This window comes from Muscardinus avellanarius, assembly GCF_963383645.1.
Source record: "Muscardinus avellanarius genome assembly, chromosome: 8".
NCBI lineage: Eukaryota > Metazoa > Chordata > Mammalia > Rodentia > Gliridae > Muscardinus > Muscardinus avellanarius.
The window spans coordinates 85,224,401-85,249,579 of NC_137794.1; the positions used below are offsets into that span (position 1 = coordinate 85,224,401).

The window sequence follows — 25,179 nt, forward strand, 5'->3', positions numbered from 1 at the left end:
AGCGTGGGGATTACAAGCGTGCGCCACCACGCCCGGCTTCTCTATCTGCTTCTTAATCAGACTTTCAATCAATTTTTCTGTTTTTCAGTCTTATCTCTACCCACCTCTAACCAGACTAACCTGGAGCAGCCGGTTGTGCGTAGGAATCTGGTTATGTCTTGACTTCCCTGGCTTCTGGTAGAGGGTTAAGCTGACTTAGGCCTGCTAAAGAAATTACCAAACATCCATCTGTTTTTTTCACCTAATATTGTGTTTTCCTGGGTCTCTCCTCTCCAATATTCTTTGTTCCTTTTGGATTTATGCCTTAAAAAATATTTCTGTGATTTAGTCTAGTTTTGCAAAAAAGGGAAAATGAATTTGGGTGTTGGGTCCAGTAACTTTTCTCAACAGTGCCTGCTGGTTTATGTAATTAAAAAAAAAATTAACATCAACTATAGTGAAACATATTTTATATGCAATCTATTTTTTAAAAAAAATTTAGATCTACTATTCAATGAGTTTTGATATTTATACAATCAATATTCTTGGTTATTTTCTTTTTTCTTTTTGGTACTGGAGTTTAATCCCAGCTACACCCCTTGCCTGATTTTATTTTTTGTTCTTGAAACAAGGTCTTGGGTGGCTGAGGCCGCCCTTGAATCTGTGATCCTTCTGTCTTCATCCCTCAAGTACTAGGTTTACAGTACTTGTGCCACCACATCTGGCATAGCCGGCACTTTTATTTTTTATTTTTTTTACGGTACTGGGGATGGAACCCAGTGGCATTCTACCTCCAAGCTATACACCCAGCCCTATTTTTTATTCTTTATTTTGAAACAGGGTCTCACTGAGTTGCAAAGGGCCTCACTAAGTAGCTGAGGCTGGCCACAAACCCAGATTCTCCTGTTTCAGCCTCCCAAATGCTGGGATAACAAGCATGAACCACCATGCCCGGCAATATTCTTGTTTTTGACAAGACCTGAATGTTCTCTCAACCCACTCTCATTTCTACTACTCCCATCCTCTGATGTCATCATGACCTCTTTTCTTTTCTCTCAGTCTATCCCACCCATCAGGTCTTGACTTCACGATCTGTGCAGTGGTCATGGTTTTAATAAGACCCCACAAAAGATATGCTGAAGTGCCAGACCCAGGCACACTTGATTGTGACCCTATTTGAAAATTGGGTCTTTGCAGGTGTAAACAGTTCCCAAGGTCCTGCTATGTTAGGGTGGGTTCCAACCCAGTGACTGAAGGGAGTGTAGATACAGACAGAGAAACAGAGGAGGGTGATGTGAAGAGACAAAGGAGAGCATGTGAAGATGAAAGCTGGGATTATGCAGCTGGTATTTCATCTGGGTTTTGGTTTGTTTATTTTCTTTTCCTTAATCTGGATTAATTTATATAATTAATTATGACTCCATCTTGATTAATTTATATAATTAATTATGATTCCATTTTGTCTCCACTCATGGCATATTAGCCCTTGCTTTGTTTTGTTAGTTGTTGATTTAAGGTTTGCACTATATTTTTTTCTTTTTCTTTTCTTTTCTTTTTTTTTTTTTTTTTTTTTTTTTTGGTAGTACTGGGGGTAGAACCCAGAGGCTTTCTACCTCCGGGCTATACTCCCAGACCTATTTTATATTTTTTTTATTTGGAAACAGGGTCTCACTAAGTTGCTGAGAGCCTCATTAAGTAGCTGAGGCTGGCTTTGAACCTGTGCGATCCTCCTGTCTCAGCCTCCCAAGCGCGGGGAATTACAAGCGTGTGCCACCACACCCGGCTGCACTGTATTTCTTTTAACATGTCAGAACCAACAGTGTCACACCAGAAACAGGGCATGAACTTCACAACAAGAGTTTCTGTTTCACCGGCCCATCCCATGTGCTCTTGTTACGTCTTTTATTCATTCCTACATATACTATAATCTCATGATAAATTATTATTAATTTTTTCTCAAATTAATCGTATTTTAAAGAGATTAAAATTAGATGTCTTTATATCTACCCACACATTTATAATTTCTTTACTGTATTTCATTATAAAGATATAAATTTCAGTCTGGTATCATTTTTCTTCTGCTTAAAAAATCTCCTGTAATATTGGTTGTTGTGTGCCAGGCATAGTGGTTCATGCTTGTAATCCCAGTACTTGGGAAGCTGAAACAGGAGGATCGCAGGTTTGAGGCCAGCCTCAGCTACTTAGTGAGGCCCTCCACAACTTAGCAAGACTGTGTTTCTAAATAAAGAATAAAAAATAAGGCTGGTGAGGTAGCTCAGAGGTAGAATGCTCCTGGATTCAATCCCCAGTACCACAAAAACGAAAATAAATATGTGTTTTAGTGTAATTTTTTTAGAGATAGATTTTTTTAGCTTGTTTATCCAAATGTCTTTATTTTACCTCTTTTTTTCAAAGGCACTTTTTTTTCTAGGTAAAGAACTAGGTTGATAGGTGTTTTCTCTTTCTCTACTTAGGATATCTCTGCATTGTCTCTGGCCAGCATTCATTCTGACAAAGGTCTGCTAAAATGTTTATCTTTTTTTCTTTCTGCCTATAGTGTGTTTTGCCCCTTTGGCCTACCTTCAAGATTTTTCTTTAACGCTAGTTTAAAGAAATTTGACTATGATGTATCTGTGTGTGTGTGTGTGTATGTGTGTGTGTGTGTGTGTGTGTGTGTGTGTGTGTGTATTTTGCTTTGCTTTATTAAAATTCTGAAATTTGAGTTTATGCTTTTCTTCAAAATTGGAAAATTATGTCCTATTATCTCTCCAATTTTTAAAAATATACTTTTCTGAAATTCTTATATGTGTATGCTAATTACATATCCTTCAGGTCCCTCATGTCCTGTTAATTTTTGATGATTTTTTGAAGATTGTTAATTTTTTATGAGTTTTTTCTTCTATATACTTATTGGGGTTATTTCTTTTCTTTCTTTTTTGGTGGTACTGGGGTTTCTGGAAGCCCTTCTACCTCTGGGTTACACTCCCAGACCTATTTTATATTTTTGAGACAGGGTCTCTTATGCCAGAGCGGCTGGCTTCGAACCTGCGCGATCCTCCTGTCTCCGCCTCCCAAGCACGGGGATTACAAGCGTGCGCCACCACACCCAGCTATTTGGGTTATTTCTATTCCCTGCCTTCAGTTGAATTATTTTTCCTATCTTTTATTTCAAACATATGTATGTTTAAAACTATATATATATATATATATATATATATATATATATATAATTAATTCTACTAGTGGGGTTTTTTGTGTTTTGTTGTTTTTGTTTTGTTGTTTTTGTGGTACTGGGGGTGGAACCCAGGGGCTTTCTACCGCAGGGCTATACTCCCAGACCTATTTTATACTTTATTTGGAAACAGGGTCTCACTAAGCTGCTCAGAGCCTAAGTAGCTGAGGCTGGTTTTGAACCTGTGTGATCATCCTGTCTCAGTCGCCCAAGCACTGGGATTACAAATGTGTGCCACCACGCCTGGCTTATCCAGCATTTTTTTTTAAGATACATTTTTTTCACCTCAAGAAACCACATTTAGCTATCTTGGGTACATTTTATTCTCTCTTCCTCTTATTGATGTCTTTCTCTACTCTTCTAACATTTTTAATATATGGAGAATATTTGTAATAGCTTTTTAAAACCTTTATCTGCAGTACCATCATCCTCTTAATTTCCGAGTCTGTTTCTTTGATTAGCAATTATCATATTATTAGTGAGGGCATGGCTTGGAATATTTTCTATTTCTGCTATGCAACAATTTAAACATTTTAAGGTTGCAATTTTCTTAGAGTTTATATTTTTTAAAAATGTTATTAAATTTTTATAAAGTCATTTCCACATTAAGAAAGATGGTATAAAGCCTAGAAACAGATGGCCTCACTGCTAAATTTTACCAATTTCTTCTTCTTCTTCTTCTTCTTCTTCTTCTTCTTCTTCTTCTTCTTCTTCTTCTTCCTCCTCCTCCTCCTCCTCCTCCTCCTCCTCCTCCTCCTCCTCCTCCTCCTCTTCTTCTTCTTCTTCTTCTTCTTCTTCTTCTTCTTCTTCTTCTTTGTGTGTGTGGTACTGGAGATTGAACTGAAGGGCACTCTGCCTCTGAGCTACATCCCTTATCCCCATTTTTTATTTTGAAAAAGGATCTCAGTAAGTTGCAGATGGCCTCAATAAGTTGCTGAGGCTGGCTGCAAACCTATAATCTTCCTGTCTCAGCCTCCCAAATACTTAAATTATAGGTGTGTACCACCATACCTGGCTCTATCAAATATTTGAAGAAGAAATGATTCCAATTCTTTTTCTATTATTAAAATATAGAGCCGGGCGTGGTGGCGCACGCTTGTAATCCCGGCGCTTGGGAGGCAGAGACTCTGGAGGATTGCGCAGGTTCAAAGCCAGCTTCACTGGCTTAAGAGACCCTGTTTCCAAATAAAAATATAAAATAGGTATGGGAGTGTAACCCGGAGGTAGAAAGGTTTACAGGAACCTCAGTATCACAAAAAAAAAAAAAGAAAAGGAAGGAATTATTCCAAACACATTGTACAAAGCCAATACATTCTATAAAGCCAGTACTCTGTTACCAAAACAAGAAAAGAATGTAAAAAACAAATAAACAAATTATGGGTTAATATTCTTGAAAGTTACAGATGCAAAAGTTCTCAACAAAATACTAGTGAACCAAATCCAGTAGTGTATTTAAAAGATTATTCACTATAATCAGGTGATTCATCTCAGGGATGCAAGGATGTTTCAACATACCCAAACAATTAACTTGATACACCACACCAGGTAGGAGACTGCGGCTTGCACCTATGGGCCTTTGAAGGCCATTTAAGATTCGACCACAACAAAGAGCAAGTACTTGTTGAAGGCTTAATCTTATCTTTCCCATGACCACCCTAAGCAGCTTTGATGATTACATGAGTAGGGGGGAAAAAAAAATCAAAGTCTCTTCTGTTAAATTTAAAAATGTCAAGTTCTCTCCCTATCTCTCTTTCTCTCTCTCTCTCTCTCTCTCTCTCTCTCTCTCTCTCTCTCTCTCTGTGTGTGTGTGTGTGTGTGTGTGTGTGTGTGTACTGGGGATTGAACCCAAGGGGCATTCTACTTCATTCATATGATATGTAGCTGTTATGTGCAAAGATATAACTTGGTAATAATGTTTTAAAATAAACATGATTTTGATCTGATCCTTGATCAACCAGAACTATATCTACTTGCCTCAGAGGAGAGGGAGAGAGGTTAAGGTAGGCCAGGGATCTTGGCTTTGTTACAACAAATATATAAAAATAAAGAAATTATTATTGTAGACTTTAAGTTTTCACAAACATATTAAGAGCGAGGCCTGAGACACTTGAATATTAAGTTTCCATAAGCTATGGGAATAAAAATGTCAGGAGACCATGTACACAGAGTCCCTGCCATCCTGGGATTAGAGGAAGTTGACTCTTTTGACGTTGTCAGTGTGGAGAGGAGACAAAGAAGTTAAGGGAATCCCTCAGCGACACACCTTGATGATGGCTTTGCCTTTGGAGAGTTGAATCTCAGAGTTGGGGCTACGTTGAACAGAGTCCACAGCAGAGTTTTTTACTTTGCTTCCTGATTGGGCTTTATGGAGGTGCCTATTGGCCGAATGCTTCCCCACATCGATACGAAGGAGTTCTTCCGAGTAAAACATAGCTCCAGTGTGTACAGGAGCAATCTAAGGTAGCATCCTGGAGCTTCCACTGACTCTTCTGTAGAAAGACAGCAACCCAGAAGTTCCCACATGTGTGTGGTGTGTGTGTGTGTGTGTATGTGTGTGTGTGTGTGTGTGTGTGTGTGTGCGCGCATGGGTGTAGCTTTGGAAGTTATTTGTGTTAAGAGCAAGTGGAAAAACCTCAGAGTCAAAGATAAGCCACTTTAAGTGACTCTAGCTCAGGAAGCTAGATATACCATTGTTGGATGGAGGATGTGGCTGACTCAGAGTTGCCCACAGCTCTACCATCAACAGAGGTAGAGTTTAGTTAGCTATATTGAACTCCTGAACCTTGGTGGAGCTAAGAAAACAAGACACCACTTTACCAGAAGCACATGGGTCAACACAAGTGAAAGCTGCCGAGGGGCCACCTCAGACTAGGTACTGATGACACAGATCAGCGGGGATCTAAGGAAGACCTCAAAGAGAAGTGAGCCAGGCAAAGTCACATCTCACGTTGACATAAGAGCCCTGTCCAAACCTGCTAGCTAACGTCTGGGGGGAAGAATTGGGAGAAACCAGGAAGAATGGGCATAGCTATCTCCAAATATTGAATTACACCAAAGATGCTGAAAGGGATGGGAGCACGAGGCTTAGTTTTCCCCATCTCTACCTCAATCCCTAGTGATTCAGCAGGAGAAACACTTAGAGGAAGTTAGAAGAAGGCTGAATCATTTATATAAGTATGAATAGCAATGTGTAGATTTGTGTCTTTGTACACATACTTAGAACTCCAAAGGCTTTCCAAAGAATAGGCATAATGCTTATGGTAAGTAGAAAGACTTTGCCTTTAGTAGCAGTTTGCTGCCTCAGATGAAACTGTCCAGGAGACTTCATAATGCTTAGGAAATTTTAACAATAAAGATCCAAAGAGATCGTAGTGGACATTGTCTATTTTTGTTATCCAGCACGAAATCAACATTCTTCCAGAACAACACACCAATTATGTACTGAGGAACGCATCCTACCTAATATTCTCAAACCTTAGATATCCTTAACATAAATTTGCCTCTTTATAGAGTACCCCAATTACTGAGTTACCCGAAAGAGGTAGAAAGGGATATAAATAATACGCTTAGACATTATAGTGTACACATTTGCAGAGAAAAGGAATTCCTCACCTAGATTTGAAATGAGCACAAAGGGAAATTTTTGTTTCTTGGCAGGCATACCTGATAGTCCCTTAAAGTTTGCAAATTTGGAGTTTAGGGATCAATCAGTTCCATACATTTTGTTGATCTTTATGATATTTTAAAAAATACTGACTCGGCTACCAATATTTAAAAATTCAAATAAATGTCCAAATTTTCAGCATTTATTTAAAAATCTGTGATGGATTTCTACCTACAGAGGTGTGAACAGGGTGGCAAATTCTGCAAAATCCAAGTATAAAAATGGACGATACTCTCAATAATAATCATTTTACCTCTAATATATAATGTATAGATTATACATTATACAGAGAAATTTATAGCTTTAAATGCATACATTTAGAAAATCCTAAGGAATCTTAGAAAATTCCAAGGAAACCAAGCTAAATAAAACTATTAGAACTAATAATCAAATTTAGCAAGGTCACAGGATACCAAATAAATACACAAAACTAATTATAATGCTGTACCTTGTCAATTCAACAATTAGTTGAATGTGAAACTCAGAAAAATAATTCCATTCACAATATCATAAAAAATATAAGATACTTTGGGATAAAATTGACCAAAGAAGGAAAGATCTGTACAGTGAGAATTATGATACACTGTCAAGAAAACCTAAAAGCAACCTAAATAAATGGAGGAGTATAGCATATCTGTAGGTTAGAAGACTAAATGATGCTGAGAAAACAATTTTTCTTGATTTTTTTTTTTTTTTGTGTGTGTGGGTCTGGGGATGGAACCCAGGGGCATTCGACCTCAGAACTACACCCCCTGCCCTGTTTTTTATTCTTTATTTTGAGACAGGGTCTCACTAGGTTACAGAGTGCCTCACTAATTAGAGGAGGCTGTCCACGAATCTCGATCCTCCAGTCTCAGCCTCCCAAATGCTGGGATTACAAGCGTGTGCCACCACGCCCGGCTTTGATTTAATTTATAGACTTAACACAATCTTTTTAAAATATACATTCTTTTTTTTTTTGCGGGTGTGGGGGTGAAACCCAGAGCATTCGACCTCTAAGCTATACCTCCTGCCCTATTTTTTATTCTTCTTTATTTTGAAACTGTGTCTCACTGAGTTGCAGAGGGCCTAAGTAGCTGAGGCGATCCTCCAGTCTCAGCCTCCCAAATGCTGGGATTACAAGCTTGCATCACACCCCCCCACACACACTTTAAAATATACATTCTTTTAAAAATAGAAATTAACAATGTGTCCTTACACTTTGCTGGTGGGAATGTGCAATGGAATGGCCACTTTGATAAGCATTTTCCCAAAAAATTAAATAGAATTTACATATGATTTAGCAATCCCACTCCCAGTTATACACACAATAGAAATGAAAATACAGATTCACAAAGACATGCTCATGAATGTTCACAGCAACATTATTCATAATTGTTCCAAATGGAAACAATCCAAATACCTGGCTACTGCTAAAGAGATAAATAAAACAGGATAGATACATTATCCAATGGGATACTACTTAGTAATAAAAAGGTGCTATTGATACATGCATAAACATGAATAAAATGTCTAAACAGTATGCTAAGTGGAAGAAGCCAGATACAAAACATTGTACGATGCCATTTATATTAATTGTTTAGAAAAGGTAAAACTATAAACAGAAAATATAGCAGTCTTTGCTGAAGTCTGGAGCTGGGTTGGTTTATAACTGCAAAGGTTCAGGAGGAAACATTTTTTTTTTTTTTTTTTTTGGTGGTACTGGGGTTCCTGGAAACATTTCTGCCTCCGGGCTACACTCCCAGACCTATTTTATTTATACTTTTTTATTTGGAAACAGGGTCTCTTAAGCCAGTGTGGCTGGCTTTGAACCTGCGCGATCCTCAGGAGAAAACTTTTTTTGAGGCTGTGGACAGACTCCCAAACTGGATTGTGTTAATATTGCACAACTGTATAAATTAATAAAAATTATTGAACTGTATGCTTATAATGGATAAATTTTATAACATGCAAATTATACTGTAATAAAACTATCAAATATTCCTATCTGAAAACCCTAGGTTTTGTTTGAAGTAGAAGCATAGAGAGAAAATGGTTGCAGGTGGCAGAGCCTGTATACAACCCAAGAATTGGACACCAACTCCCTTTTGAGATAGGGTAGGCATTTTTCATTTTCCATAGTTTCTGTTACTCCCATCTTATCTTAAATTTCTGTGCTCATGTCACTTATTTTGTTACCCGATTTTTGTAAGCATCTCTCCTCCATCTCAGGGAAGCAAGTATACCTTACTTCTCCCAGGTAGATGCATGTCCAATGGAAGTCCTTTTCCTAGAGATTATATATAAACTATAAATAATTTATGAAAAATTAAATGATTTTATTCTGTTAGGGGTAGCTATAAATATGCAAAAATAGAGCCGGGCGTGGTGGCGCACGCTTGTAATCCCAGCACTTGGGAGGCTGAGACAGGAGGATTACGGTTCGCAGACAGCCTCAGCTATTTAGTGAGGCCCTCTACAACTTAGTGAGATCCTGTTTCAAAATAAAGAATAAAAAATAGGGCAGGAGGTGTAGCTCGGAGGTCCAATGCTCCTGGGTATCATCCCCACACCCGCAAAAAAAAAAAAAAAAAAAAAAAAATATATATATATATATATATATATATATGTAAAAGTAAGTCAAAATTGTTATGCAAATTGGGAGGTTTGAGTATAGAAAAATAGATTGAAATTATTACGTAAAGTTGTAAAGTTGGGGGGAATATAAAACATTTTGCTAGCATTTAGAGATCAGAATAATTTTGCAATATGACTTGTAAGATTAGTTTATAAATGAGAAAACTGAGCATTGAAAACATCTTATAATCTGTTCAAGGTCATGTAGTTCTCCAATCTTCTTGCATTTGCAAAAAAAATGCCCCCAACCTTATAAAGATTAAAGGAACTCAGTAATAAAAAAAAATAAAATTGCATTATTTGCAAGAAAATGGAAGGACCTGGAAAATACTATGTTAAGTGAGATTAGCCAATCATGGAGAATGAAGGGCCATATGTTTTCTCTAACATGTGCAGGATAGGGAGTAATTGGGATACAAGAGAGACTCAGATGATGAGGAGAAACCTCAGGGGAGCCAGGGAGGAGATATAAGGGTGGTGGTGGGGGAGACTGAGGTTCCTTAATAGAAAGACTACCATAGAATTGTGTCTACGTGTGAATATATACCAACATGGATCTGGGTGCTCGGTATTGGGAGGGAGGGAAGTGGGGAGGCAGGGGCACCACGAGCGTGTGCATGTATGTCACTGTCAACATGATTTACCTTATGATGTGAGACTGTAATGCACCAATGAAGGCACACACAAAAAAGAAAAAAGATTAAAAGAACCTTGTGGGTTTCTCATTTTAGACTTGGCTAGGTGTCTTTACTATTGTACTAGTGAAGTGTGATAAGTCGGGTCCCTCCCCCACGCGATCTCACAGACGAACAGGAGGCGGAACCCCAGAAGCCAGAAGTGAAGATGTCGCGAGATTCCAGGTGCCTCGAGACTCCAAACATCCTGAGACTATAGATGTCGCGAGAGAATCGGCATGCCGATAAAACAGCGGTGCCTCCGATCCGCCACGTGACTCAGTCGGCAGATCAGGACTAAGCACAACTCTCCAGACCCCAAGCCCATCAGCCCCACGGCCGGCTGACTCACCAGAGGGGCCGGGTCTGAATCAGCGGTCTCTTATAACCCGGTTGGTGATTTTACCTCCCTCTTATAAACCCCCTAACTCTATTTTCAAGCTAACAAAGTGAAGCAAGTTGCAGACATGCTGAAGCAGCTGCTAAAATAATTATGTCCTATTTTATTTTTGAAAGCTGAGAGTTGTTTCTCATGTAGAGAAGGCATAGCTGAAGCATAGGTATATTGATTTTGCTTAGTATTCTGACCTTATCAATATTATGGCTTCAGGCCCCAAGGGAGGAATGATTAAATACTCAAGTATTATAGTAAAGACTTAAGAAATCACAAACCCTTAACATTTCATCTCTACTGTCGCACTAAAGCACAGTCCTCAATCACAAAAGCAGAGTGATTTGGGAATAAAGATGAAAGTCATTGTTCACCTTTGCACTTCCCAGAGCAGTTGTGTTGCCCTTTTAGGTCCCCTGACCTTATTGTACTTTGGAGTGTGAAGCCATCCCTCTGACCATTTAGAATAAACAAGACTTTGGCAAGACTTCATCAAAGGCATTGCAATATCTATAAGCTAAGCAAAGGAGTGACCTACTGGACCTGCTTTTTATTCCTCTGACTTTAGGACTTTAATTGGGATTTTATAATTATCCATAAAAGTCCCAGATGGTCCACGCCAGGCAGGAGAAGAAGGCAGAAACCACATCCTGGTGGCCTGGCCTGTCTGCCGGGTCCACCCTGCAGATGTGTTACATTTTGTTTGGCCTTTAAAGTGTTTAAAGAAAAATTGTTTTTCTGAGTTTTGCAGACAACATTTTGCAATCTGCAGTGTTCCCAAAACATCTACATTTCCTGCTTCTTTTGAAAAATTTGACTTGTCTTCTCATGATACACAATCCTGCGGAGAAAATGCCTCATCCTTTATTATGAAAGAACAGCCCCTGCACCTTTTGCCTCATCTGCGGGGTGCTGCCTCACCCATTTGGGGGGTCCTACTGGTCCCTAGGTGTTTGAGCTGTGTGTGACCCTGAGGACTGCCCTGACTTTCCAGTGGGTGGAATCTTCTGTCTTTGGTTGCCTTAGGTGGCAGACAATACACTTCTCCCATTTGTTTTGTCAGGTTCAAAGCCACTTTGCAAAGTCTCTGTCAAGTTGCTTTCAGAAGTTCTGACATGTATTTATTTGACTAGTTCCAGTGGAGCAAATCCTTGCCCTTGATTCTGACTTCTGGAAACAGTCAAAGGGAAACCTGGAGCTAAGTTTGGGGTAAAGAATGTGTTTCTATGCAATATTGAAAACCTGTTCCTGTTGAGCAGTTTGTAAGCTGACTCAAAGGTCACAACAACAACAACAACAACAACAACAACAGAAGTTAGCTGGGTGTGGTGGTACACACTTGTGATCCCAGTACTTGGGAAGCTGAGGTAGGAGGACTGCAGGCTCAAGGCCAGTCTCAACTACTTATTGAGGCGGTCTGCAACTTGGTTAGGCCATGTTTCAAAATAAAGAATAAAAATAGGGCATGGAATGTAGCTCCGAGGTAGAATGTCCTTGTCCTTGGGTTCTATCCCCATTCCTTTTCTCTCTCTCTCTCTCTCTCTCTCTCTCTCTCTCTCTCTCTCTCTCTCTCTCTCTCTCTCACACACACACACACACACACACACAGTTGAAAAATGCTTCAAGGAGTCGCTGTTACTTCTTCCAATGTCAACCACCCTATTAATTCCTCATAACGTTCTCTGTGAGTTCTATCATACAAATGTGACTTAGGTTTTATTTTTTGGTTTACATGTTGGCCCTCTCTTTTCCTCTTCACAGGACCGAGACCACTCAAGGGAAAGATATTTATATTCACTTTTTATGCAGTGTATATAGTTGGAGGTTGAAAGATTGAAGGACTCATTATTGAATGAATGAGTGAAGTCAATATAAAGTGGAAAACAGCCGATCTATTTTAAAGGGAACAAAATCCAAATTTTAATCTGTCAAACATCCATTCTCGTTAAAAATGTGTATACACCTGTATAATCAACATGAATAGAAAATTAATTGCTTGGGGGGGGGGTGTGACTTTCCTTAGTCACTGATCAGAGCCAGCGGAGTCCCCGTCACCCCCACAGCCGAGACTCACTCCCTCGCACACTGTGATTTTGCTGATGAGAAAGAAATGCAGAAGTTGTAGAATCAAAGGTGTAACAAACCCCATCGAGAATGAGAGGCTCCTGCTTCAGCGTCCTAGGGCAAAAATAAAGCTTATGGCGGCCTTTCAGATCGCATTAGGATTCGTAGTGTGATTAACCAAATATCAGTGGCAACCCCAGGAAAACTGCAACACCAACACCTGGAAACCTTGGGGACAGAAGGCCAAAAAGCACCAGCAAGAAATGTGCCCCCCAAAATGAAGCGGCGACAAAACCCTGGAGAACTCAACACCCCTTTCTCCGTGTCTGAGTGCAAACCCACTTATTTTAAGCTTGTCTTTTCCTTCCCCGTAGCGTAGGTAGCGGGGTAGACTTGGAGGGAGCTCGGGCTCGTTTCCACGTGGGAGAACCACGAAGTCGCCACCCGGAGGAGCACACAGGTCGGTCCTCCCGCCTGCCCCCCCACCCCCCAGTCCCCGCTCTATTTCGGGGCCGGTGAGCTCATGCCCTCTGCAGACCGCCCAGCAATTGCAGGGCGATTCCTGCAAGTGTCGGCCGGTGCCCGGGGCGCGGGGCGCAGCGAGACCCGCCCACGGAGAGGACCCAAAATAGCCCACACGCAGAGAGCCCGAAATCAGACAGGAAGCCAAATAATCCCGGCGTCGGGCGCTCGGGCTCCCCGCCCTCGGGCCCGGGCCGGGCGGGGCGGGGCGGGCGCAGGGCTATTAAAGGCGCGGCGGGCGGCGGCAGCGGCGGCGAGGATGGAGCGGGACGGCTGCGCGGGGGGCGGGGGCCGCGGCGGCGAGGGCGGGCGCGCTCCCCGGGAGGGCCCGGCGCCCCGGGACCCGCCGGCCGCCGCGTCCCTGCTGGCGCCCCTCGAGCTGGGGGAGGAGCCGCCGGAGAAGGCGCGCGGCCGCCCGGCCAAGGACCCCAACACCTACAAAGTGCTGTCGCTGGTAGGTGCCGAGGGGCTCGCCCCGCGCCGGGCCGCGCAGGAGGCTGCGCCGGGGTCCCCCCTCTCGGGCCCGCGGGACGAGCTGCGGATGCCGCTGTTAGGAGTCGGGGATCCTCGGCAGGGAAGCGGGGTGCTACAGGTGGCCGCGTTCAGTGGACCCAACCCCGCCGCCCCAACGGGAGAGGGGGCCCGCGACCCGCCTGGAGCTGGTAGTCCCTTGTGGGAGGCTCTGGCTCTCCTTCAGCCCCGCGTCCCTGAGTTTATACCTGGACCCAGTGCTTCCAGTTGCAAAGATTTAACAGAGCTCCCCCCCACCCCCACCTCCGGAGTTTAATCGGGAACTCGGGGCAACTCTTTTTTCCTTTGGCTCTGTTTTGGTATTTCCTTGCAGCTGCAAGGGAATTCCACCAGGAATTCCATCGATATTCACATTCTGTGACTGTGATTCTTTGCTCCCTCGATAACCACCCGCGGCATGCTTGCTAGCAGAACTACCTGTTCGCCCTCTGCTGTTTTGTTCTAACGGTGGGAGGATCTGCAGTCCACTCTCCACTCTTTGAAATGTGGAGTTGTTTTTTTTTTTAGTCTAAATCTTTGATGGGTGGACTGAGGGGGTCAGAAGGCCTGGGCTTCTTGGCCGTTGTAAAAGGGGGCCTTGTAAATCCCCCCCGCCTTCTTCTGTGTGAAAATGGGGACCTGAAGTCCGGTGTGCTGGCCTTGACTGTAATTCCAGTATTTGGGCGGCTGGGATAGGAGGATCACAGGTTCAAGGCCAACCTCAGCAGCCTAGCGAAACCTGGTTTCAAAACAAGGAATGAAAAGGGCTGGAGGTGTAGCTTGGAGGTAGAATGCCCCTGGGCTTGATTCCCAGCACGAGGTAAATACACACAAAAAAGATAGGACCTCGCCTCTCCCGCACATTACATAGGATTATTGTAACAAATGGAGCAATGTATGTGCAAAGAAAGTTCAAAACCAAAATAAGATGTGATTGCTTTTACTGTATTGTATGAAAATCACAGATTTCTGTGTATAGTGTATCTTAAAATAACTGTCATCTACATAATATGATTGAACAATGCTTTGTTGAAAAATTGTCTTTCCGATGCTTGAAGTTTCCTTTTTGTAAACGATTTCCATTTTCACTGTATTTTAGGGAATTTGAAGACATTTCAGCACTTTGAGGAACAAAAGTTTCTATTCTAAATTGATGGTGTCATATCCTCAGTACTTAAAAATAAGCCTAAGGTTCAAAGAATAAGTGTCCAAACCCACATGACGTTTGCATTTCAGGACACGTTTCTGTCTAAACTGTCAGTTAAGAGAACCATATTGATGAGAACTTTATTTTTTTTTAGTTTGAGTCTACTGAGTCATTTTTATTTTTTATCGATGGAAGACTTTAGATTTTGCAACATGATTATCACTTAAATTATTTCGTTACATTACTTTCAGGTGTTTAGGGTACACTACAGTGTTCAGTTCAATACATTCAGTCTCTATGCAACTCTAATGTAAAACCATTTCTAAATGACTGTCAAGTCTTAATAGGCTTTCCAGTTGTGAAATCTTTAAGTCTTTCCTGCTTTACTTAGAGATCTGCAATAGGCATCCACATCCTTTTGACAGCTGCCTTTAGCAGCCAATGGCATTTCATTAGGCTTTAATGACACAGCTCTGACATTTGACATGCAAATGTCCTAGGACTTCCTCCAATAGGACTACAGAAATGCTTTTTTTTTTTTAATCCCACTAGGTGTGGTCTTTTTCTGTTACATACATTGAATTGGAAAGAATTCTTACCTCTGATCTTTTGATGGAATACTGAGGGACATTAAAATGTAAACATTCACCAAACTCATTGCTTTATTGTTGAAACTCTTATTTAAGGACTGGACTGAGAGTGAAACCTCTTCATTTTTCTTTCCCTCCCTTTAACACCCTCCTTCTACTACCCCCAGATCTTCTCTCAAATGACGGGGAAGAGCACCCCCTAAAAATGAAATTCGACTGCTGTCAACAGAGAGCTCTAGAACATGTCTTTTAGAGAAAAGCTGCAGCTATCGGATTCCTTCCTTCCTTTCTCCCTTCCTTCCTTCCTGCTTTCCCTCTCTTCCTCTCTTTTTCCCTTTTTTCTTCCTCTCTCCCGCTCTCCTTCCTTTCTTTTTCAGATTAAGCATTAGCACACTTTATAAAGCTGAAGAAATGGGTTGGACCAACTGCATCCCAGGGTTGGATTAGAAGAGGCCACCACTGCACAGCCACACGGCTTTAGTCCTCAGGATAAGCACAAGAGCAGCTTTGTAGAGAGATAATCAGTGGTAACATGACTTTTGCACTTTTCTAGATAAACTGAATAATGTAGTTGTGTAAGAGTAGCTGAAGAAAGGAAGTTCCCGTCTCTCTCTTGCTTCTCCCAGGTGATGTTTAATCTTCGGTCCTCAGAGAAGACCAGCAAGCTCTGCTCTAGAGACTTGTGGTCCTGGGGTCTGGAAATGCTTATACACTGAGCCAGACCGAGGAAGACACAAGAGGGGAAACCAAGACTTTTTCCTATATGCTTCTGTATCTATGTGTGCTAATCTACTCTCTGTCACCATATGAAATACGGAGGCAATGAAGTTACAGAGAAAAGGTTACTTAGCGCACAGTTCTGGTGGTTCTGGTCCAAGATCGAGGGACTCATTGCTTTGGGTTCTGTAATGAGGTGTCTGGCAGTGCACGGAGCATGTGATATACCACTGACATCAGGGGCCAGGAAGCAGAAAGAATGAGACTGGGGCCCCACAGTCCCCTTTGAGGCTATACCCCAATAACCTAAAGACCTCCAAAAGGGCCCGTCCTCTCAAAAGTTCTACCACCTCCCAATAGAAGCACCCTGTGGACCAAGACTTAACTAATGGACCTTTGGTAGACAGTCAATATCCAAAGTATAGCAATATGTTAAATACTAGAGCATTTTCTTAATTCCAAATCAAGTTTTTAGCTGAAGTAGAGACTTTCACTCAGGCTGGACTTGGGGATTCATTTGAAATACCCTTCTTGTTCTCCCACATAAGTTTCAAAAGACACTTAACTTTAATTACATTGTAATTCCAGTTAGGTTTTCTAAAGCCTTGTTTTGTGTGTATGTGTGTGTGTGTGTGTGTGTGTGTGTGTGTGTGTGTGTGTGTGTGTTGATGACTTTCTGCCATATTTATGCACGGATAGTGGTTACTGAAAACTTACCTTTTCATGAAAGAGTTTTTTTTTTTAAGAGGCTGAAGTTGGTTTTGTTTGATATTTGGGTGTGAAATTTAATAATTCCCTCAGTTTCTTCCTTCTTCCCTTGTAATCTACTACTTTAATCACTAGTATATATCCTGAAAAATATTCAAGATAACTCTCTACCCTTAATTAGACCAAGGATTTCTAGGAACTCAACTAGACTGTTTTGTTTACTGCTCTGCTTAAGATAGCACCTCACATAGCGCCAGCATTTGGTTGGTTGACTGAGTTAGCTGCATTGGAAATGGGCAAGATGGGAAGACTGGATACAAAGCCAGACTCTTAGGACCTGGGAAGGACAGAACTCCAGATACACACGACATTTATATAGAATTTCAGGGGTAAGATCACAACTGGGATGTTTTATTTGGCCATAGGGAGATGAAAAGGTAATAAAGGAATAAAAATTCCCACCTGAGATCAGCATGCCAGGCAGGGCCTCTGAGATTATTTGGATTCAGAATCAGACATTTCCCCAGGTCCAAACCACCCAGGTGTGGCCACGCCAGGACGTGCAGGTGAGCCACCGCGCAGGCCAGATAAGCCTCCCTTCCCTGTGCCAGGGCTGCTTTTGTTTGGTGACCTCACTGTCCACCCCCATTCAGTCTTTATGACTCTGGTAGGCGTGATTTTCTACAGCATTGCTTTCTCTTCTTTCCTGCTGTCTTGAATGGTGTCCTGTCATTTCTCTCCCATCATTTATATCTCAGCGGTTCCAACCCCATATAGTCTCTTTCTCAGGGATGCACAGCCACCTTTGAACACCTGTCTCATTTTGCTTTTTCAGCCAACTTTCGGTTTTGTCTTCTCCTGTTCCCATTGTATCCTAAATCAGGACATTGAAGAGAACCCTAGGGGTCGGCCTATGAAAAGCTATGGATTCTTTTAAATGAAGAACTGGGGGCTATGAACCTTTCTAGAATATCTACAGAAAGTTTTATCTATCAGCTTCTTATCTTCCATGCAACTCTTTCCTCTCAGGTGTCAATATTTAAGGTACATGAAAATAGTTTCTTTTATTTCCCAGTTTGATCACTACCATTGCAAACATTTTTTTGTGTGTGTGGTTTTTAGGGTTAGCCAATGTATTTCATCCATTCTGGGCATCTATATTTATCATGGGCTTTTTGGGCAAGCTAGAGAACTTAATCATGATTCGTAACTTTTTTTTTTTTTTTTTTTTGCTAGAGGGAGAGATATTTCAAGTTCCAGACAACTTAGAAACAAATAAGCTTTGGGAATATAACTTATAATTAGAGACCTACCTTTGGTTAAAATAAACTTGCCTCCATAGACCGTGAAATATATTCTAAACAATGAAAAATAAACAAGAAACCTTTTTAGCAGGGAACTCAAGGCAGAATATAAGCATGAGCTTCTAAGCATGAGTCTGCAACAGGAACGGCTACTCATAATGCTGACCTCACATGAACAGCCCCTGGCATCAAATAAAAGCCAAGTTATGCATTTACCAAGGAAAGAAAGCGCGGTACTACATTAAAGAAGGTTTTTCAAAAGAGGAACCAGAATGTTCAGCTACGAACTGGAACATTCTACTTCTCAAGTTTCTGAGTTTTCTGAGGCTTCATTACATCAGTTAAGAACATTTATAGTATATGTCATTGGTTTTTTTTCTCCTTCACTAAGTTTTTAGAAGAATTGAAAATTTAAGTGCTAAAAGTTTAGGTGATAATAAGCATTCATATAGCATTTTGCTGTTTCAAAAAGCATTTTCTGTGTGTGTATTTTTTTTTTTTTTTGGTACTGGAGGTTGAACTTAGGGGCATTCTACCTCTGAGCTTTACCCCCAGTCTTATTTTATTTTTGATTTTGGAACAGGTTCTCACTAAGTTGCTGAGGCTGGCCTCAAACCTGCAATCCTCACATCCCTCTTTCCCATATATTTTTAATTGGCCCTGAGCACATCAACAACTCAAACAGGAAGACATCAGGACAGTGAGCAGTCAGTGCTACTTAAAGATGGGCAAATAGGCATTGAAGGGTTCAGTTGGGTCTCACAAGTATTAGTGTGCACAGAAACTACCTGGGGGATGACATAAATTCCTGGATTCTAATTCCAGAGATAAGAATTTGGAGAATTTGGAGTGGATCCATGGAATCTTTTTTTTTTTATTATTATTAAACAAGTCCCTCACATTATTCAAATATATGTGGTTCATTTATTCCACTTGTGGAAACAATGTTAAATTTCTAGGCAAAATTTCACACTGTCATTAAGTAATAGATACTATAATAACTGGAAGGACTTGTGTGTGTGCAATAATGGGAATTGAATCCAGGGGCCTTCTAACTCTGAGCTACACCCCCAGACTGATTTTTTTATTCTTTATTTTGAAACAGGGTCTTACTAAGTTGCAGGGTGCCTCCTTATGTAGCGGACGCTGGCCGTGAACTCCTGTCTCAGACTTGCAAGTGGAAAGACTTTTAAAAATGGGTTTTTATTCTCAGGGCTAATGTCATCCTATTCATGCGATGACTGCAGGTTACATCTTGATTCGCTACGCTTGGTCTGCCTTTGGGTTTCTTCTCTCCTTCTCCCACCGCAATATAAACAATAGTAATTAGAACCTAAGTGATCTTTAGTGTGGTAATGCCATAGATTGCTTATGTAATGAGACATAATGTGTTTCTTTAGGTAATTCAATGACTAAATATTCCTGGGTAAAGACCAAAATTACCCTGCTTTTAGTTAGCATTAAGTTAATAAAAACATGTTTTTGTGAACTGCAATCTTTGGGGAAATGGCTTTCTTTTCACGTGAGTTCTTCTTGATACACCTTTAACTCTACTAGAATAGGAAAATAGTGGGCCATGACAGGACATTGTTTCTGCCAGAGGGAATTTTCACAAGCATTATCTCAGTTGATCATTCTCACTGTGTCTTAGGGCTTTGCACAGATTTAGCTGGCAAACATTCTATACAGATGTGATTTGGGAGCCTTAAAGATCATTCCCTCTTGGTTCTCACGAGAAGATTCTTGAGAAAAATGATTTGTTCCTAAAGCAGGATTCTTTCCCTGGGAAAGTGTCTTGGAAAGCAGACATGTGGGGTCTAATGAGGCATCTGGGGCCTGTGGTCTCTTACAGAGAGAGGGGGTGGAGCTGGGAAAAAAGGGTTTTTATGATGGTATTGTGCAGCAAAATAAATACAACTGTCATTATGAGATTTTTTTTTTCAAATAGAGCTTCACATTCCCCTAGAGTATCTTTATGCAATTTTAGGTAAATAAGCTTAAAACCAAAAGACAATAGAGCTAAAACAAAATTTCAGCCAGAATATTTAGGCAGCACTTCTCCAAGTGTGTTCATTGGTTCCCTGAGGTTCCCTAAGAGCCTTTCAGGAGGACCTGGAAGTCAAAATTATTTTAGCAATGGTAAGAGGTTATTCGCCCTTTCACGCTGTTGATGTTTCCATTAATATTAAAAGCAGTGCTGAGTTTCTTAGCAGGAACCAAGGCAGTGGAACCAATTATACAAGTAACATGAATTTGAAGTAATGTGATAAAAAGGAATTTCAACAAAAAGAATTTCCTAGATGAAGCAGTATAAAAAGTGTCCTGGATAAAGCAGATTTTATGTCAAACTCTGATTACTCATTTTAAAATTTTCTGGGTGACAAAATAGGAGGCATACCTATAGCATAGCTGCCCACATTGGAGTACTCTTCCTCTTCTGGAGGAAAGGCAATTGCAAAATCAAGTTCAGTGAACCACTGCCACCCTCCCCACCTCAGAGGAGCATGCTTGTTACTTGAAAGAATTTTTGACAAGCCGCTGTTATTCCCAGTTGGGTATTTGGCACATGTTTTCTCAAAAGTGGATGCCATCAGCCTGTCAATTCAAGGAAAACAAATGAAGATGTTTGTTGCCCATGACACCACCTGAGCTTCTGAGCAAAATTAAAAATTTGAAGAACCTATATGTGCAACTGTGATCTTGGCAGCTTCCCAATCCTTAAAGGCTTTTCTGATGATACTCATGAAGACGTCCAGGATTGTGATTTTTTTTCATATTTTTCAGTGATTTCATATTGTTAACATTTAGAACCATTGTATAACTCATGAAATAATTAAGCAAACCAATATTTTTTTGTTGCAATTCTTACTTGTAGATTTTTTTGGTCATCTAAAGAGGCTTCTTAAGGTTGTCAACAAATTTTAGCATCATGATAGGATCCTGAGACTGAAAGGTTTGATATCATATCTGCTTTTAGTAGAGGTGTATATTTAATAATATTTTAAGACTAGGAATTGGGAGAAGGAAGATGAAAATAGATAAAAAGAATCATCCAAGTATACTATTTTTATTTTTATTTAAGTTACTTTAAAGATTTCAGAATCCTTCTACATTTATGGCCTCATTTGGTTTAAACCACAGGGCTATTATTTTCTTGTTAGAGATAAAAAATCCATGGCCCAGAAAAACTTGGGGGGGGTTATCCAAGATCACAACATTAAGAATTCTGGCTGTGCACAGTGGCATAGCCTCCTAGTGCATAAGAAGATGAGACAGGGGATCACAGATTTGAGGCCAAACTTGGCAACTTAATGAGACCCTATCTCAAAATAAAAAAAAAAAAATAAGGCTTGGGATGTAGCTCAACAGTAGAGCTCCCCCTTCTTTTGACACTAAAATAATTTTTTTTTAATTTTGTTAATCTTATCTCTATAGTTTATTGGTGAATACTTTGGAACTAGGTAGAATTGGAGTTAAGTCCTGGTACTATTATTAGCTGTTTGCAGATAATTATGTGTCCTGAGTATCGGCTTCCACTACTATAAAATGGAGATAAACCTCCATCATATTGTGTGTGAAGAGAATTAAAGTCTATACAAAGTGGCACATGTTGAACCCTGGGCAAGTGATCATTTTCCTTGTTGTTGATCAGCTTCAGTGTGCTTGTGGTTTTTTTTTTTTATTTTTCTTTACTCAGAAGGTTCTTTATACCCTTGCTACCTACCCAGTGTGTGCTCTGCTAACTTACCAGAACCATCTTCTTTCAACATGTAAAAGAGGAAGACTCTTGGGCCCCATCCCAGCCCTGCTGAGCCAGGACCTGCATCTCACAGACCCCAGGGACTTGTCTGCGCATTCAAATTTGGGATGTCACCTCACTGTAGGGTGATGAGGTGGTGCGGAAAACCCAGTAACTAGAATTCCTGTAGCTGGGAATTCTAACCTACACTTGCTGTGCCATGGACTTCAAACATGATGCTGGGATTATAAGCACAAAACAAGACCCAAAACTCGACATCCCTCCATGGCCTCACCCATGCAGGCCTTGGGGTGACCTTGGGTTGACCAGAACTACTGCTGGTTCCATTTCACCCCTTCTTCTTGGACCTCAGTGGTACATTGTCAATACAAGTAGCCTGGTTGCTCTTATGTGTCCAGAACACTGCATTCATAGTCCCTTCCTTCCTGCCCTTCCCGTGTGCAGGGAAGGTTCCTGGAAGAGGAACCTGTGCTCTCATCTGCTGCTTGTACTTTAATTGCCTTTTTCTTATGCTGTTCTGGCTTGTTCTTTGACTGCTCTCAGCTGGGAACACAATAAACAGTTTTCTGTCCTTGTTCTCATCTGACAACAGATGTTTTTTTCCATTTGAGCTATCTATCTACCAGAATGTCACATGGGTCTCTCTCTCTCTACACACCATTAATAGAATTCTTAATTTCAAAGTTTTCATTTTTTTCCCCCATGGTTACTGGGAATTGAATCCAGGGTCATTCCCCTTCTGAGTTACATCCACCCGCAGCCCTTTTTATGTTTTTGTTTTTTAAATATTTTATTTAAATTCTTATATTTATGTTTAGCTCATTAATGTTCAGCTTTCAATCAATTTCTTTCTTCTTTCTTTCTTTCTTTCTTTCTTTCCTGAGCTACACTCCCAGCCCTATTTTTTTATTCTTTATTTTGAAACAGGGGTTCACTGAGTTGCAAAGAACCTCACTAAGTAGCTGAGGCTGGCCATGAACTGTGTTCCTCCTGTCTCAAGGTTTTAGCCAGGCGTGGTGGTGCATGCTTGTAATCCCAGTACTTGGGGGGCTGAGATAGAAGGATCACAGTTTCGTGGCCAGCCTCAGCTCTTTAGTGAAGTCCGCTGCAACTTAGTGAGAACCTGTTTCAAAATAAAGAATGAAAAAATAGGTCTGGAGGTGGAGCTTGAAGGTAGAATGCCCCTGGGTTCAATCCCCAGTACTGCAAAAAAAGAAGAAGAAAAAAAGAAAAAAGAAACAGGATTTTGCCAGGTTGCTAAGTGTCTCACTGAGTTGCTGAGGTTGTCCTTAAACCTGAAATGTTTCTGTCTTAGCTTCCCAAGCATTGAAATTACAAGCATGTGCCACCACACCTGGCTCTATTGCAATACTTTCTTGACAATCCATAATATACTTGAAGAAAACCAAAACAAAGAAATGTTATGTTGGGGCTTTTCAAAGATGATGTCAAATCAAGTTAAACGCCATTGGTACAAAGTTTATTCCATAATACTCCCATCGTTTTACACACTGGCTTCCTATAAAGTGCCACCCAGCATTATATAGATTACAATCTCTGGTAGACTAGGAAACAGGTGAATGAAATATATTCATGTGGGGAGGGTGTGGTTTGGGAACATTATGAATATACTATATTGGTCTGATCTATTTTTGGATTACCAAGGGAAATAAATACAAAACAATTTTACTTATACAATTTGTTTATATATGATACCTTACCCAAGCAGCTTAAAGGAAGTTAAGAATTTCAACCCTTGGAAGCTCCTTCATCTCTTGGAAAATTTAAAAGTAAAGAGAATGCTAATTTTTCTGGAATGATTGAAGCAAAGGTCTTGAGAGGCCGGGAACATGTAGAGTGTAAACTTAGAGTCTCAAGAATTATTTACTACGTGACCTTTGAACAGTTACTTTGCTTTGTTGACTTTCAGTTTCCTTAATCATAGTATGAAAGATTTGGATTAGGTGGGCTTCTTCTGGGTCTAATATCCTTGTATAGAGAGCTTATAATATTTTTCCTTTTGTTATACATAAAAGTACTACATATTATATAACATTGTAGAAAAGTATAAATAAGAAAATTAACATTGCTTTACTCTTTGTGTGTGTGTGTGTGTGTGTGTGTGTGTGTGTGTGTGTGTGTGTGTGGTACCAGATATGGAACCCAGGGGCATTCTACTTCTGAGCTACATCCTCAGCTTTATTTTTTATTTTTTATTTTGAAACAGGGTTTCACTAAGTTGCAGAGGGCCTCATTAAGTAGCTAAGGCTGGTCATGAACCTGCAATCTTCCTGTCTCAGCCTCCAAAGTACTGGGATTACAAGTGTGAGCCCCCATGCCTGGCTAACATTGCTTTACCATCTCCCCAGGACTTTTGTATGTGTCAATTTTACTTTTTTAAAATAAAAATGAGATCATACTGTATGTACTGTTCTATTTCCTCTCTTGATTTATATTTCAAATGTGATTTTCCCATGGCTGGACCGCTTTTTTAATGTAGTAGGATTTTGAAACTTTGATTTTACTAACCTTAGGTTAATAGGTAAGCTTTGAAACTATATCTACTTGTACATTAGACATAACTAATCCCCAAGAATTTTAATTGTTTTGATCATTTTTTTCTAGTTTGCTTTCTTCATTCCTTAGTTTCATCTCTATTTCCCAGATCTCTTTATTATTACTAGCGTTCCTGAAATAATGACTGATCTTCAATATAAAGGTGCTGAGAATTTTCCAGAGACTGCCACATCATAGGTGGGGAAACTTAAGCTTCTGAGCCTAGCCTCCTTTTTAGCATTGCCTCTCATCACTTGAGTAACAGCAGACCTTATCACTCAAGAGTTCACCATGAACATTGTATCCACTTGTAGCAATAGTCCCAAAGGTCTGTGACATGTGTGTAGCCGTTTATGAGTTAATATTTGTTGAAGATGTAGAGTAGCCCCTTGAACCTGGTGAGTGCTCTGTGTATATACACACCTCTGTTGGCTTTTTACCACTTGTCAGATACTCAGCACACATCTGTGAGGGAGGAGGGACAGATCAACTCACCTGTCAGCTGGTGAGTGAGCCTGGTCCTGCAGCCACACCTCAGCCATACTCCATGCCTCATGTGTTGAGTGAGACCTGTATGTATTATGACATATAGTTTGCATTTAGAAATTTGAAGGGCTCGGTTATATTTTTATCTTATGATTCTTTATCAATTTGGAGTCAAAAAGGGACTCAAGATACCTGTCTTTCTCAATTCTCCAGCTCTGCCAAGATGTACCTTCTATTCCAGTCAGCTCAGAGTTGTCCT

At 40.5% G+C, this 25,179-nt stretch overlaps 1 protein-coding gene across 1 annotated transcript in view; it reads left to right on the plus strand.

The window, feature by feature from the left end:
* Positions 1 to 13,401: 13,401 nt before the first annotated feature.
* ENPP1 (ectonucleotide pyrophosphatase/phosphodiesterase 1) overlaps positions 13,402 to 25,179 on the plus strand; it is a gene marked incomplete at both ends in the record, with an annotated part of 80,918 nt that continues 69,140 nt past the window's right edge. Inside the window, one exon of the mRNA XM_080700743.1 lies at positions 13,402 to 13,596. Coding sequence (XP_080556869.1) covers positions 13,402 to 13,596 — 195 coding nt within the window. The remainder of the gene's footprint in view (positions 13,597 to 25,179) is intronic.